At 45.5% G+C, this 16969-nt stretch overlaps 1 protein-coding gene across 1 annotated transcript in view; it reads left to right on the forward strand.

Annotated features, from left to right (window-relative positions):
• Window positions 1-16969, forward strand: part of LOC130112356 (slit homolog 1 protein-like) — a 218539-nt gene that overhangs the window by 44859 nt on the left and 156711 nt on the right. The window contains 1 exon segment of the mRNA XM_056279686.1: window positions 7737-7808. Within this exon segment, the coding sequence (XP_056135661.1) occupies window positions 7737-7808 (72 nt within the window).

Here is a 16969-nt window from a genome sequence, read left to right on the forward strand (position 1 = left end):
CGCTGTAAGAAAGGTGATATATTGTGATACTGTAAGAAAGGCGATATATTGTGACGCTGTAAGAAAGGTGATATATTGTGATACTGTAAGAAAGGTGATATATTGTGATACTGTTAGAAAGGTGATATATTGTGAAACTGTAAGAAAGGTGATATATTGTGACGCTGTAAGAAAGGTGATATATTGTGACACTGTAAGAAAGGTGATATATTGTGACACTGTAAGAAAGGTGATATATTGTGACACTGTAAGAAAGGTGATATATTGTGACGCTGTAAGAAAGGTGATATATTGTGACACTGTAAGAAAGGTGATATATTGTGACGCTGTAAAAAAGGTGATATATTGTGACACTGTAAGAAAGGTGATATATTGTGATCCTGTAAAAAAGGTGATATATTGTGATCCTGTAAGAAAGGTGCTATATTGTGATACTGTAAGAAAGGTGCTATATTGTGATACTGTAAGAAAGGCGATATATTGTGATGCTGTAAGAAAGGCGATATATTGTGACACTGTAAGAAAGGTGATATATTGTGACGCTGTAAGAAAGGTGATATATTGTGATACTGTAAGAAAGGTGATATATTGTGACACTGTTAGAAAGGTGATATATTGTGACACTGTAAGAAAGGTGATATATTGTGACGCTGTAAGAAAGGTGATATATTGTGACACTGTAAGAAAGGTGATATATTGTGACACTGTAAGAAAGGTGATATATTGTGACACTGTAAGAAAGGTGATATATTGTGATACTGTTAGAAAGGTGATATATTGTGACACTGTTAGAAAGGTGATATATTGTGACACTGTTAGAAAGGTGATATATTGTGACACTGTAAGAAAGGTGATATATTGTGACGCTGTAAGAAAGGTGATATATTGTGACACTGTAAGAAAGGTGATATATTGTGACACTGTAAGAAAGGTGATATATTGTGATACTGTAAGAAAGGTGATATATTGTGACGCTGTAAGAAAGGTGATATATTGTGATACTGTAAGAAAGGTGATATGTTGTGATGCTGTTAGAAAGGTGATATATTGTGATGCTGTTAGAAAGGTGATATATTGTGATACTGTAAGAAAGGTGATATATTGTGGTACTGTAAGAAAGGTGATATATTGTGATACTGTAAGAAAGGTGATATATTGTGGTTTCATAGGCCTGTGTTCTTTGTGCTTATGCTACTTCCTGTCTCAGTTTATGTTGTTATGAAGAGTCAAATGGCTGAAGACAGATTACAACACTGTTATCTAGCGCTCGTGGGGTTACACACAACACATGTTTGTCACGGACCTTTACATGTAAACAATAAAAAATCCGTATAGTGGTTTTGAGAATCGATGCAGCATCACAGAAGATAATATGGCGATACTCCAGTGTGTCGATATTTTCTTACACCCCTACTTGTTAGTGACCAAAACACCGGGCATCTGTCGCCTCCCTCCCTCCTTTCAGTCCTCCTCTGTCATTCTTTTCGATGTCAGTTACTTACACCCCTGAAACAAAGAAATCCTTCACTAGATCATAACCCTGTAGATGTGAGGGGGGGCGGTGTGAGGTGCAGTGCAGAGAGACCAGCCTTTCATGGGGCCTTCTGTTTTTACTCTTTTCTTGTCTTTCTCTCTTTTTAAGTCTCCCTCTTCATGTCTGTCATAGACGAATCGGGGGGACAGGCATGTGTGTGTCAAGTGTAGCTGTGCCCTTTAGGGACGTCGTCAAATATTGGATTATCGCTATATCGAATATTGATCGGCGTGGCATATCGAGAAAATCTTGAGGCATCGATATATTTAAATTGCAGTACAAATGAATTTTTGATGCCCTGTTTTTGCTGTTCACTTGCTTTTGTAATAAAACACATAGAATTCGTCAATTCAGACTCAGAATTGCATCTCTGCTCTTCAGATGATGTGGTTTTGTTGGCTTCATCAGAACGCCACCTCCAGCGTGCACTGGGGCGGTTTGCAGCTGAGTGTGAAACGGCCGGGATGAGGGTCAGCACCTCCAAGTCTGAGGCCATGGTTCTCTACCGGAAAATGGTGGATTGCTCCCTCCCTCCGGGTTGGGGATGAGTTGTTGCCTCAAGTGAAGGCGTTCAAGTATCTCGGGGTCTTGTTCACGAGTGAGGGTAGGATGGAGCGGGAGATTGACAGGTGGATTGGTGCAGCATCAGCAGTAATGGAGACGTTGTACCGGACCGTTGTGGTGAAGAGGGAGCTGAGCCGGAAGGCAAAGCTCTCAATCTACCAGTCAGTCTTGGTTCCAACCCTCACCTATGGTCATGAGCTTTGGGTAGTGACCAAAAGGGTGAGATCGTGGATACAAGCGGCTGAAATGAGTTTCCTCCGTAGGGTGTCTGGGCTCAGCCTTAGAGATAGGCTGAGGAGCTGGGACATCTGGAGGGAGCTCGGAGTAGAGCCGCTGCTCCTTCGCATCGAAAGGAGCCAGTTGAGGTGGTTCGGGCATCTGATTAGGATGGCTCCTGGGCGCCTTCCTTTGGAGGTTTACCGGGCTCGTCCAACTGGGAGGAGAGCCCGGGGTAGACCCAGAAGTCGCTGGAGGGACTACATGTCCAATCTGGCCTGGGAACACCTTGAAATCCCCCAGGAAGAGCTGGAGGGAGACCCAGATAGTAAAACTGCTGTGGCCCAGACCCGTCCCACACCCGACACTTCATCCAGCCCACATACCGCGTTGAATGACGGCACTTGGGCGGTCCGCTCCTGTTTGCCTGATCTGGGCCAGAACCAAGCCATAGCAATGGCGCATGTGCCACATATTTGCCAAAGGTGGCCCATATTTGTGTTGTGATATTTGGGCCATATTCACCATTTACCACAAGGGACACTTCAGGGTCACATCCAGTGTACATGTTGCCCAGAGCACCGCAGCTTTGCCAAAAGAGGCCCACATGTGATTTGGCATATTTGGACTGGCGGCCTGTCCAGGTTGTTTCCCCGTCTGCCACCCCATGACTGCTGGGATAGGCTCCAGCATCCCGTGACCCTACCAAGGATAATGGATGGATGGATGGATGGATGAATGGATGGGCCATATTTGCTGTTATACAGGTGGGCCACTTCAGGCTCACATCCATTTTGTCAGGGACAGAAGAAGGCCATCAGTGCCGCATCATTGCGGCACTGAAAACCTCGAACGTGGGCCCATGTGTCCTACGTCACAAGTCCAAAATTCAACACCTGTGAGAGAGATGGACCAATTCATCATTCGTCATAAACATTTCATTGCCTTTCTTTGTATCAAATCAAAAGTTCCACCACCAGCAAGCATACACACCTCTATGCGAATTTAGGGGATTTATTCAATGTTTGCCATTAGCATCAAGTTGTTTTTGTTTTGTTTTTTTAATTATTTGAAACGACAAAATTTGCACAAAAGCACTTGGCTGCAAATGTGATTTCCATCTCCCTGATTCTCTATTACTCTCTTTCTTTCTTTCTTTCTTTCTTTCTTTCTTTCTTTCTTTCTTTCTTTCTTTCTCTCAATCACTCACAACCAGACACGGGATAACAGCTGAAAAGGACAGACAAGGTCAAACTCTACTCCACCCTTTACAGTAGTACAGGAACATGACACCACACACACCCCACACACACACACACACACACACACACACACACACACACACATACACACACCCTCATACACACACGGCTCGGTTTACCTCTCTGTGCACAAAGCCTTGTGGGAGGAGTGACATCATTTCCACTGTCATCACAACTGTCAGTCACAACAGACATCAATGTCGTCAAGGTAACCCCTCCCACCATGGGCAGCCTGTGGAAGAGCGCTGTTACATATAACGAGACATTATAACAAGGGGCGGTACGGCAGCATCTTGTTAATGGTTGGAAAACAGCACAACGTCCAAAGTAGAGACAGATAATTCTTACACGAGACAAACGGGTTTTACTTCAGAGGACGGGAAATACAAGAAACCCTGAACCCCCTTTTATTTGTCTACTTTCTTTTGGTTTATTCAGTTACTCTGCTGTGGGTGCATTTACATGACCACCAGTCTTACCCCAGTTGTGGTCACTCACACTGCGATAACTGAAACGGGTCTTGTGAACACCTTTACCTGATCTGCAAAAGCGGGGTCCTAATCTGTGTGTTCAAAACCCGATCCCTGGATTACTGCCAAGTCTTCTGACGCATGTGGGCATCTTGACTCTGATTCCTTTCGGTTTTTAACTACAACGACCAAAAGGGTCATTTTTGGATTTTCAAGTTTAACAGCTTTGTGGGGAAAAAAGATACAGACCTGCCGCTCCCTGAATTTCTCCTCAAATTGCATATATTTGCATTTAAGATGAGTTTTAGATCAATTGCACACAAAAAAGTTCGGTAACACTTTAGTATGGGGAACATAAAAAAACTTAATTACTAGTGAATTAGTAATGATCAAGATGTCACTTTAGTATGGGGAACATATTCTAAGTAACAAAAACCTCATTTAGAGTAATGTAACACTGTGAACACTTGTAGTTTTGTGTGTTATGTAAGAACAGAGCATATTCATTAAGTGCTAGTAAGGGAGAATAACTCTTCTTGTGGTACTACCACCTTATAAAGGCCATACTAAGCAAAGCATATTGAGATGCTACTACTAATAAGCAATACTTCTGAGGTTATAGAGGGAAAACTCATAGTTAATGGCTTACTGGTTGTATAATAAGGCCATGCAGAATAAGGCATTAATGACTACGTAATAATGACCAATTAAGAGCCAATATGTTGCTAATTTGCATGCTAATAAGCACCTAATTAATGGTGACTACGTTCCCCATACTAAAGTGTTACCAAAAGTTCTAATAAGAGCTACCGAAAACGACCATGAGCGGACACAATGGCCGCTCGTAACTTGTGTGTCATCGTGTGCGTCATGTCAGTATTTATGTTGTGTGTTGGTGGCGTCATTTCCTGCGCGAAGTTCGTTGCTCTGTCCTAGAAACACACTAGCATCCTCCAGTGCAGAGAAATAGTCTAAACTTGATGTGTGATTATGTCCAACATGTCTGGTTACAGGCGCCGTTACAGACGCCCCATGACTACCACCGAGGCCTTGCAGTATTTACAAGCGTTGGACAGCGGCCATTTTAAATTGTTTAAAAATAATTTAATAGTTTAAAAATAGTATTAAAGTTGTTAAAATGTTAATTTTGGTGTCAGTTTCTTAACAGACATACTAACATATGTAATGCATTAATATCTCAACTGGGTATTTATCTTGACACAATATAGAGTTTAAAAACCAGCGGTCATTTTGACGGCCCACGGTCGTTCTGGTAGTTTTTAAGTTCCGGTTGTTGTTTTGGACTGTTTCAGTATTTACTTTCAGTTCTTTTTTTACATTTCACGTTCTATAGGCCTTGTTATGTTTGTTAGATTAGCAATATGTGTTTTCTGTTTTGTCTGTGAATGTTCTCATTCATCCAGGTCATGGTTATCCAAAGGAGCTGAATCAAGTGTGACTGGACTTGGTATATATCCATGAAGACGTTTCGCCTGTCATCCAAGAGGCTTCCTCAGTTCCTGCCTTTCTGACTAGACCAAGCTAGTCAAGCTAGCTAGACCAAGACTAGCTTGGTCTAGTCAGAAAGCCACGAACTGAGGAAGCCTCTTGGATGAGAGGCGAAACGTCTTCACGGATATATACCAAGTCCAGTCACACTTGATTCAACTCCTTTGGATCTTTTCTGTTTTGTTTTTCAGGTCATATTTTCACTTTTTCCATTTTGCTATTCAAGTTCGACCAAGTCTCTCTGAAGTTTATATTGTTTAAAAATATTATTACAGTTGTTAAAATGTTAATTTTGGTGTCAGATAGTTACATACTAACATGTGTAATGCATTAACATCTCACTTGGGTATTTATCTTGACAAAAACCGGCGGTCATTTTGACCACCCATGGTCGTTTTAGGTAGGAGTGAAATCCCGGTCGTTTTAACACTAGAATGGCGAGTGCAGTGACCAGCACATACCCACATCCGGCTTCCCTCCTGCAGTCTGTAGGAACGCCCAACCAAGCTGGTGGTAACATGGGGATTCGAACCGCCGTCCCCATGTTGTACAAAGGAGTTGAATCAAGTTGCACTTGATTCAACTCCTTTGGATAACCATCATCTGGATGAATGAGAACATTCACAGACACAAGATGGACTAGACCACCATGCCACCCGGACGCCCTGGACGATTAAAGCATTTTTTGCTGCTTACACTATTTATTAATTCCATAACCGCATCACATACATGGCATAACAAACCCCACCATCTACACAACAGCTGTCATTGGTAACCGTGGAAACAGCCAGCTACTCTTCACAAGTGTTCCATTCTAAAAGAGTCCGTGTGGAAACAAGCACCACATAACAGTACTGTTGTTACAGGCTCCAGCATCCCCGCGACCCTGAGAGCAGGACAAGCGGTTTGGATAATGGATGGATGGATGAATGGATGGATGGATGGATGGATGGCTCATACAACCATTATGCAAAGAGTCGCGTAGAGCCAACTATTAGAGTAATTGCAATACAAATATCCATATGACGCGTTAGTCAGAATATTGTCATAAACCAATAACGGCTAATAATCAGATGTCTTGTTTGCACGTAAACGACCTGTTTGAGAAGCACACCAGGTCAAAGAACTTGTTCAAACTCGTTTGGTGAAAAAGAAAAAAACTGGTTCTATTTGTGAAATCAAACCTGTATAATTTGACACTTTATCTTTCTATGTTACATTGTGATGCTTTATTGATCCTCACCCCCCTCTCTCCAATATATAGGGCAAGCTACAGACCAGAGCATGCAGTATTGTTTATACAAACCTCTATGTGGCTTATTTAATCTATACCTATATGACTTATTTGTTCAAACCCCCTCCTGCTCCAGGAGCAGTGTACTAGCTGGTAAGTACTGTCAGTGGGCTGAATTTTTAAAATACTCCTTAGAAGAAAAATTGCCATGTGAGCTGACAGTCCATGAGTGAGTCCATTCTCCACATTGCTGGTATTTGGTAGGCAGCTCCTTACAACAGCCAACGGCTGATTGATTTCTCTTCATAAACGCAGTTCGCTACAAAACTCCTTGTATGCATAAAGAAGCCTGGTATTTATTTAGGGAGCAGTTTCCTGACACACTGCAGCTTTGGGCTGTCTTGGATGAGCCTAAATATGCAGGCGCAGCAGTTAAGTGGCCTTCAGTAGAACAGTAAAGATCTTGATTTGTTCCAGCAAAAGTTTCAAGGGAATTCAAAAGTAATTTGCCTCCCATCTCCCGGCAGAGCCAACAGGAGCTTCCCTGAGGGGAGGACAGTATTCTTCCTCCTCTGGCTCTGTTGACATGCCATCACCTCTTTCTGGGATTGGCCAGCCAACCTGCTGGGGTTTAATTAAGAATTTCTGTCATTGGCCGGACCTCCTGCTGGATCCAATCAGCAGCTCTGCAGGAGACTGCATAAGGACTGGTGTGTGTGTGTGTGTGTGTGTGTGCGTGTGTGTGTGTGTGTATATGGGGGTGTGTGTGTATATGGGGGTGTGTGTTTATATATGGGTTTGTGTGTGTGCACGCATGTGTGCGTACTCATGTCCATTTCAGCTTGCAAAGCTGCTCTGTAAAGCTTCATAGATATTGGATTTGGGATATGACCCTCCTCCCCCGTGGAAAAGTGGCTAACACATGTGATGTTCTGTCTGTTTTGCAGGGATCTGAATGGCAACAACCTGACTGTCGTCACCAAGAACGACTTCTCTGGCCTCAAGCATCTCCGAGTCCTGTGAGTCCGAGCTGCACTGACATTTACACAGGGCATTGCAGTGCATTAGCTGGCTGCCTCTTCCAGGGGGTATTTATAGAGCAACAAACAACTGCAGTCATTTTATGTCCAGACTGGTTCTAGTCAAGTCGCACATTCAAAAGTGTGAAATCATACTTAGCATATAAACAGCTACTCTCCACCACGCCTAGTTGGTCATTTTTTCCCCTACAGAATACTTACAGACATTCTCAGACCTTCGAAATCATCCGCTAAAGCCCTCTTCAGCTCTTCTCTTATTACAGAGGACATACACTCACCGGCCACTTTATTAGGCACACCTGTCCAACTGCTCGTTAACGCAAATTTCTAATCAGCCAATCACATGGCAGCAACTCAATGCATTTAGGCATGTAGACATGGTCAAGACGATCTGCTGCAGTTCAAACCGAGCATCAGAATGGGGAAGAAAGGTGATTTAAGTGACTTTGAACGTGGCATGGTTGTTGGTGCCAGACGGGCTGGTCTGAGTATTTCAGAAACTGCTGATCTACTGGGATTTTCACGCACAACCATCTCTAGGGTTTACAGAGAATGGTCCGAAAAAGAGAAAATATCCAGTGAGCGGCAGTTCTGTGGGTGAAAATGCCTTGTTGATGCCAGAGGTCAGAGGAGAATGGCCAGACTGGTTCGAGCTGACAGAAAGGCAACAGTAACTCAAATAACCACTCATTACAACCGAGGTATGCAGAAGAGCATCTCTGAACGCACAACATGTCGAACCTTGAGGCAGATGGGCTACAGCAGCAGAAGACCACACCGGGTGCCACTCCGTCAGCTAAGAACAGGAAACTGAGGCTACAATTCGCACAGGCTCACCAAAATTGGAAAATAGAAGATTGGAAAAACGTTGCCTGGTCTGATGAGTCTCGATTTCTGCTGCGACATTCGGGTGGTAGGGTCAGAATTTGGCGTCAACAACATGAAAGCATGGATCCATCCTACCTTGTATCAACGGTTCAGGCTGGTGCTGGTGGTGGTGTAATGGTGTGGGGGATATTTTCTTGGCACACTTTGGGCCCCTTAGTACCAATTGAGCATCGTGTCAATGCCACAGCCTACCTGAGTATTGTTGCTGACCATGTCCATCCCTTTATGACCACAGTCTTCCCATCTTCTGATGGCTACTTCCAGCAGGATAACGCGCCATGTCATAAAGCTCGAATCATCTCAGACTGGTTTCTTGAACATGACAATGAGTTCACTGTACTCAAATGGCCTCCACAGTCACCAGATCTCAATCCAATAGAGCACCTTTGGGATGTGGTGGACCGGGAGATTCGCATCATGGATGTGCAGCTGACAAATCTGCAGCAACTGCGTGATGCCATCATGTCAATATGGACCAAACTCTCTGAGGAATGTTTCCAGTACCTTGTTGAATCTATGCCACGAAGGATTAAGGCAGTTCTGAAGGCAAAAGGGGGTCCAACCCGGTACTAGCAAGGTGTACCTAATAAAGTGGCCAGTGAGTGTATCTTTTCTTAACGAGGAGAGGATATCAGCTTTGATCGACGCGGTGTCCATGGTCGGACTTACCGCGGGTGTGGGTGAGGCTTGATCGGGGTTACCTGAACTCTTCACCGGTGGATTGTTGGGCCTCGCGTTGAACGGACCGTCATATTTATATTTTCGAAGATTGGATGCCGTCCGCGCTGGTTTTACTGATCTTCCGCTATACTTTGGTTTATTAGTAGCAGATTGAAGTGTTTTGCATATTATTCATGATGACGATGTCGTTAAAATAAGGAATTAGCAAGGATTCTGCTGGAGCCCTGAAAACTAGGTCTTACTCCATTTGCCGCTCAACCGGAAGTCCTTATGGACGTTATCGACAGCCGCCCAGTGACTGCTGGGATAGGCTCCAGCATCCCGCAACCCCAGTTGGGATAAGCAGCTTGGATAATGAATGGATGGATGGATGAAGTCATTGAATAATGAATTGACACTTGAACCAGAATGCAGGGTTTTGGTTGTAGGTCTACTTAAAAGCACGGCCCCAACTCCCCTCGATAACTATTGACGGTAATAATTAAATAATGCGTGGGTTTCCGCTGGTTGGTCCGGTTTCCTCCCACCATCAAAAAGACAGGCATGTTAGGGTTAATACTCCTGCCTGTGCCCCTGAGCAAGGCAATGGAAAGAAGAACTGGAGTTGGTCCCCGGGCGCTGCAGCTGCCCACTGCTGCGAGACAATAGGGTGGTTACATGTAGAAGACAAATTCGTTGTAAGAATACAATGACAAAATAAAGTGGCTTTAAAACAATTAAATGCCTAAATTGTGGAACAGCCTCCCACTTGACATCAGATGATTTGATTCTATTACTTTTTTTTTTCTTTTTTTTATGGCTTAAGACCAATGTGTTTCTCTGGCTTTTCATTATACTTGATGCTTTATGCTTCGTATAGTGATTTTACTGTTGTAGCGTCCTGTTTCACTGTTCTTAGTGGGGGGGTTTTCTACTTGAATTTCTGTTTGTTTTATTTGTTGATTGTGTTTGTCTTGTCGGCACAGTGGTGCAGTGGTTAGCACGGTCGCCTCACAGCAGGAAGGTCCTGGGTTCGAGCCCCGGGGTAGTCCAACCTTGGAGGTCATCCCGGGTCATCCTCTGTGTGGAGTTTGCATGTTCTCCCCGTGTCTGTGTGGGTTTCCTCCGGGGGCGCCGGTTTCCTCCCACAGTCCAAAGACATGTAGGTCAGGTGACTCAGCCGTACTAAATTGCCCCTAGGTGTGTGTGTGTGTGCCCGCGTGCCCTGTGTGATAGCCTGGCTGCCTGTCCAGGGTGCCCCCCCACCTGCCACCCAATGACTGCTGGGATAGGCTCCAGCACCCCCGCGACTCTGAGAGCAGGATAAGTGGTCTGGCTAATGGATGGATGGATGTGTTTGTCTTTATGTCATGTTGAAGCACCATACATATATAAATAGTCATAAGTAGGACTATATATGTGCTGACAAGCGAGGAGAGTGTGCTGAGAAGGTGGAAGGAGTACTCTGAGGGGCTGATGAATGAAGAAAATGAGAGAGAGAGAAGGTTGGATGATGTAGGGATAGTGAATCAGGAAGTTCAGCGGATTAGCAAGGAGGAAGTGAGGGCAGCTATGAAGAGGATGAATAGTGGGAAGGCAGTTGGTCCTGATGACATACCTGTGGAGGCATGGAGGTGTTTAGGAGAGATGGCAGTGGGGTTTTTAACTAGATTGTTTAACACAATCCTGGAAAGAGGGAGGAGGCCTGAGGAGTGGAGAAGAAGCATACTGGTACCGATTTTCAAGAACAAGGGTGATGTGCAGAACTGTAACAACTACAGAGGTATAAAGTTGATCAGCCACAGCATGAAGATATGGGAAAGAGTAATAGAAGCTAGGTTAAGAGGAGGAGAGGTGATGATCAGCAGCAGCAGTATGGTTTCATGCCAGGAAAGAGCACCACAGATGTGATGTTTGCCTTGAGAATGTTGATTGAGAAGTATAGAGGAGGTCAGAAGGAGTCACATTGTGTCTTTGTGGATTTAGAGAAAGCATATGACAGGGTACCGAGAGAGGAGGTGTGGTATTGTATGAGGAAGTCAGGAGTTGCAGAGAAGTATGTAGGAGTGGTGCAGGATATGTATGAGGGAAGTGTGACAGTGGTGAGGTGTGTGGTTGGAATGACAGATGGGTTCAAGGTGGAGGTGGGATTACATCAAGGATCGGCTCTGAGCTCTTTCTTGTTTGCAATGATGATGGACAGGTTGACGGACAAGATCAGGCAGGAGTCTCCGTGGACTATGGTGTTTGCGAATGACATTGTGATCTGTAGTGAGAGTAGGGAGCAGGTTGAGGAGAGCCTGGAGAGGTGGAGGTATGCACTGGAGAGAAGAGGAATGAAAGTCAGTAGGAGCAAGACGCAATACCTATGTGTAATGAGAGGGAGGACAGTGGAATGGTCAGGATGCAAGGAGTGGAGGTGACAAAGGCGTATGAGTTTAAATACTTGCAGTTGACTGTCCAAAGTAACGGGGAGTGCAGGAGAGAGGTGAAGAAGAGGGTGCAGGCAGGGTGGAGTGGGTGGAGAAAAGCGTCAGGAGTGATTTGTGACAGAAGGGTACCAGCAAGAGTTAAAGGGAAGGTTTACAAGATGGTGGTGAGACCAGCTATGTTATATGGTTTGGAGACAGTGGCACTGATGAAAAGACAGGAAGTGGAGCTGGAGGTGGCAGAGATGAAGATGATAAGATTTTCATTGGGAGTGATGAAGAAGGACAGGATTAGGAACCAGTATATTAGAGGGACAGCTCAGGTTGGACGGTTTGGAGACAAAGCAAGAGAGGCAAGATTGAGATGGTGTGGACATGTGTGGAGGAGAGATGCTGGGTATATTGGGAGAAGGATGCTGAATATGGAGCTGCCAGGGAAGAGGAGAAGAGGAAGGCCAAAGAGGAGGTTTATGGATGTGGTGAGGGAGGACATGCAGGTGGCTGATGTGACAGAGGAAGATGCAGAGGACAGGAAGAGATGGAAATGGATGATCCGCTATGGCGCCCCCTAACAGGAGCAGCCAAAAGTAGTAGTGGTAGAAGTTTAATTACAGTGAGAATGAACAAGCGTCACTCACTCCTGTGTACAACAGGAAGCCTTCAGCCTTTACAAAATTGCCTCTTACCTTCACTGAGTTGAATTAATCCTCTCATCCAGAGTTTATGTCAGCAAGTCCAGCAGCAGGGCAGCTGTAGAGTAGCACTTGATAACAATCATACAACAAGTACCACTAAATCACAATCACGCATTTAAAGGCTTGAAACCTGTGGTGTTAAGTAAGTAAGGGACAATCCACGGTATGTCCGAACCCCCTCCGCTGAGCGCCGGGAGGTTCTCCGCCTCCTCGAAGGTCCTTATTTTTCAATAGAGGATCACCTCAGAGTGGATTATGTGCTTATTACACTGCTCTACTTTACAAAAGAATTCGTTCGATAAAAAAAAATTATTAAGAATCTTTTTGAGCGGATTTCTCTGTACGTTTAGCTTGCTAACATCAGGAATCAGGAACACTTTACTTGTCATGTCACCTCATGTACTTGTGCACATGAAGTGAAATGAGATGCCGTTTCCCCAGCCCACAGCAGTGCAACATACACACAAAAACACACTGAAGAACTACAGGAACACACATATTCAAACTAACACACATATCCAAACTAAACAACAACAAAACATCACTGTCCAAGGGAACAAACGCCAGCCAGGATGACTGTCGGAACCGCCGGTCTGCATGGGCTAGCAGTTAGCCTAGCCTGCCCCAATTACGCGTCCCGTCAGACCGCCCTCCTCGGGTGCAGCTCCAGGCAGGGCCGTGGTCCCTGTGGCAACCGGACGAAGCAGACCAAGCCCTCCCAGCCGATCCAGAGCCAGCTCTCCCAGCCAGACACCCTCGACACACCTCCCCGCACTCCACACGAGGACATCAAAAACACCACAGTCAACGCCAGGTGAGGCCGCCGCCAGACCGCCCTCGGCGTTATCGGAACTGCCAGTCTGCATGGGCCAGCACTTAGCTTAGCCTGCCCCACTTCCACATCCTGTCAGACCGCCCTCGGTGTTACCTCCTCAGGTGCAGCTCCGGGCAAGGCCGCGGTCCCTGGGCCCACAGCGCGGCAGACCAAGCTCTCGCAGCCGATCCAGACTTAGACGCAGACGTGGACAAAGACACTGCATCGACTGTACTGGGTGAGGCCGCTGCAAATGTGAATTCGCGCCGCCATCTTCCCACACTGGAAGCGGTGTCGTTAGCCTATACAAACACTTCATGAGGCGCATTAATTTGAAACAGACCAGGAACAGTGACGAGGCCGCAGCGTGACAACAGTCTTGACAACGGTGCGCTGTCCAGAAATAACCAACCACAGAATACTTCAGCTGACCAATCAGAATCGAGTATTCAACATGGCTGTGTAATGAGGAATTATGATCACCACGCAACGAGTCATCTTCGTCCTTGGTAATGCTGGGCAGTATCGTGCCAGACCGATAGCGGTGTGATCTCCCACTCTGTCAGCGGCAGAGTCTCTCCCTGTCTCTCCCGCGGCAGTCCGTCACCTAATGCAGTGTGATGCTGCTGAGCATCGCTTCCCAGCAATACGTGAGACGGATAACCGGGCGGGAGGTCACATCTCAGCAGACTCCAACATGTCCGCATTAGTTCCAGGTCCCACAGGAACGTCGGATTCATACCTGTGATGCCCCCTGAAAAAACCTAAAAACCCAGAGGGCGTGAAATAACATTTCAGTGCAGCCTTGACACATGAACTCCCCGAGCAGCTCATACGGTGTCAGTGTCTGTCAGATTTATGACGGTGAAGGGAGGGTTTAGCTGTGACCTACTGACCTGGAAACACAATTCTTCCCGAGGAGGGGCATGGCAGAAGGTGGTTTCTTGCCTTAACCAGGGGATTTGGAGCTGAGTGGGTGTCAGTGATGGACATGAGGTGTTACAGGGATAACTTGCTAGGAGCTAATGACATCTGTGGAGGGAAGCTCAGGTCAGATTAGCAGCCCGCCGGGAGCCCGGGGCACGCTGCAGTCAGGAAGGACTCAAATGGTAACGCTAGAATTTATTTATTTATTTATTTATTTAGGTGGCCTGGCCCTAGAGGTGGGTTTACCAGAAAACAAGCCTTTTACTTTTTCTTTGCTGTTAGATATCCTTTCTTTTTCTCATATCTTCCCACTCTCTCCATCTATCCTCATAGCGAGTAAGTCTTGTGGCATATATAAAAAACACACAGTTATAAAGTGCTTCACAAAACACGCACACACACACACACACATATATGTATATATATAGTTTTTTTTCTTTGGAAACCGTCAATGGTGTTGATAAAAGTGCTCAACAAATGAGGAGCAGAATATCAAGATAGATGCAGGAAAAAACTTTTAATACACAGCAGCACAAGCTTGTTTAGTGTGTCTCGCACTCATCAGCTGCTAATGTGATTCAACAAAGAAAACAGTTTAATTTGCCCCGCGTCACACCCCTAATTTCAGTGTACAGCAGCCAATGAGAGGAGAAAACATTTGAATTATTACAACCGGTAGTTATGACGCACAGCAACCAATGGGGTAAGGGGCTGAGGCTTGTTTTGAAAAAAACATTTAAAGGGCCAGGACACTGTTGAAATAGCCTACATGTAGAATATAACAAGGTAACGTCAAATGGGGTAATTTATTTACATCATATAGTGGGGTAGTGTTGGGGCACAGTTGGAAGGGCAGGCAGTTAAAATATAAAAAAACACAACATCTAATAAATGCCACGTGTGTATCATCTAATGGGGGGGATAATAAAGACATTTTACTTGTAGTTACAAAGAGGATGTGTTTTTGGTGTCTACAGCTGGAGGCCAATTCGTTTCTACTATTCAAGGTGGACATATCAGGTCTGCAAATAATAAAATACTTTTCTGCCAAGCACAGGTTACATCTTGTGCTGCTAGTTGAATATGCATTGCTCTGTAAGGATTTTCCATGAAACAGAGTAACTGATATTCTTGTCTACCAATGACCACGTGTGTCAGCTCAAGGCCATTGCATTTCTTGCATGCTCATTTCTGAAGCTGCTCATATGGGCGTTAAACCTCATTTGAAAAGGGTCCTCTGTTAGTCCAACGTAAGTGTCCACATTGCAGCTGTCTTCTCTTGTCACTGATGCCTGGTAGGTGACTCCCTCTGTCTGGCATTTTCCTTCAAGAGGACACGATGCCTTAGCACGGCAGTTGCAGTTGGAGGTGTTTGGTTGTGGTGAGGGGGTCTGTGCCTTGGTCATGATGCTTGTGTTGTGGGATGAAATAACCTGCTGAACATTTGGCATGCAGCTGTAGCTCATTTTGACTGTGTTCCTGCTGAATATTTGTCTTAAGTGACGGTCTGGGGTAAAGCACTCACCCAAAAGCTTGATAAACATGAGAGTCTTATTTATGCTCACTGCGTGTGTTTTCTTTGTTGAATCACATGAGCAGCTGATGAGTGCGTGACACACGAAACAAGCTTGCACTGCTATGTATTAAAAGTTTTTTATCCTACATCTATCTTGATATGTGTATGTGTGTGTGTGTGTGTTTTTCCTCAAACTCTTAGGAGCAACCAAGTTTTAGGAAGACACACACCACCCGAAAAAGAGTGAGAGGGAGATTAAAAAGCAACTTTATTTTGTCATTGTATTTTCACAACGAATGTGTCCTCTGCATGTCACCATCCTACTGTATAGGAGCAGTGGGCTGCTGCAGCGCCCGGGGACCAACTCCAGTTCTTCTTTCCATTGCCTTGGTCAGGGACACAGGCAGAAGTATTAACCCTAACATATATTTTACACATATCTCCATCCATTATCCAAACCGCTTATCCTGCTGTCAGGGTAGCGGGGATGCTGGAGCCTATCCCAGCAGTCACTGGACGGCAGGAGGGATGAGGATGAGGATACTCATGCTCATATCCTCATCCTCATAATAATGGACCATTATGAGGATGAGGATACTCATCCTGCGGCACGGTGGCGCAGTAGTTAGCATGGTCGCCTCGCAGCAAGAAGGCCCTGGGTTTGAGCCTTGGTGGGTCGTCCCGGGTCGTCCTCTATGTGGTGTTTGCATGTTTTCCCCGTGTCTGCGTGGGTTTCCTCCGGGGGCTTCGGTTTCCTCCCACAGCCCAAAGACATGTAGGTCAGGTGAATCGGCCATACTAAATGTTGCTAGGTATGAATGGGTGTGTGTGTGTGTGTGTCGGCCCTGTGATGGCCTGGCGGCCTGTCCAGGGTGTCTCCCCGCCTGTCGCCCAATGACTGCTGGAATAGGCTCCAGCATCCCCGCCACCCTGAGAGCAGGATAATGGATGGATGGATGGATGGATGGATGGATGGATGGATGGATACTCATCCTCATAATTGCGGACGCAACTTGAGATGTACAACTTGAAACTTTTCACCCGCTTGCTGGTAGGTGCAGGTGGAGGTTTGTGGACAGTTGTGTGCATGTCGTTGACACTTATCCGTGGTAAATCTTGCAGGCGTTGCGAAAAATATGCCATAGTCAACAGCACACGCCAACAAACAGGAAACTGGTATGACCGCCGCAGTAGAAACTGGAAGTCGGTGG

Source organism: Lampris incognitus, chromosome 5 (assembly GCF_029633865.1).
Source record: "Lampris incognitus isolate fLamInc1 chromosome 5, fLamInc1.hap2, whole genome shotgun sequence".
Taxonomy (NCBI): Eukaryota; Metazoa; Chordata; class Actinopteri; order Lampriformes; family Lampridae; genus Lampris; species Lampris incognitus.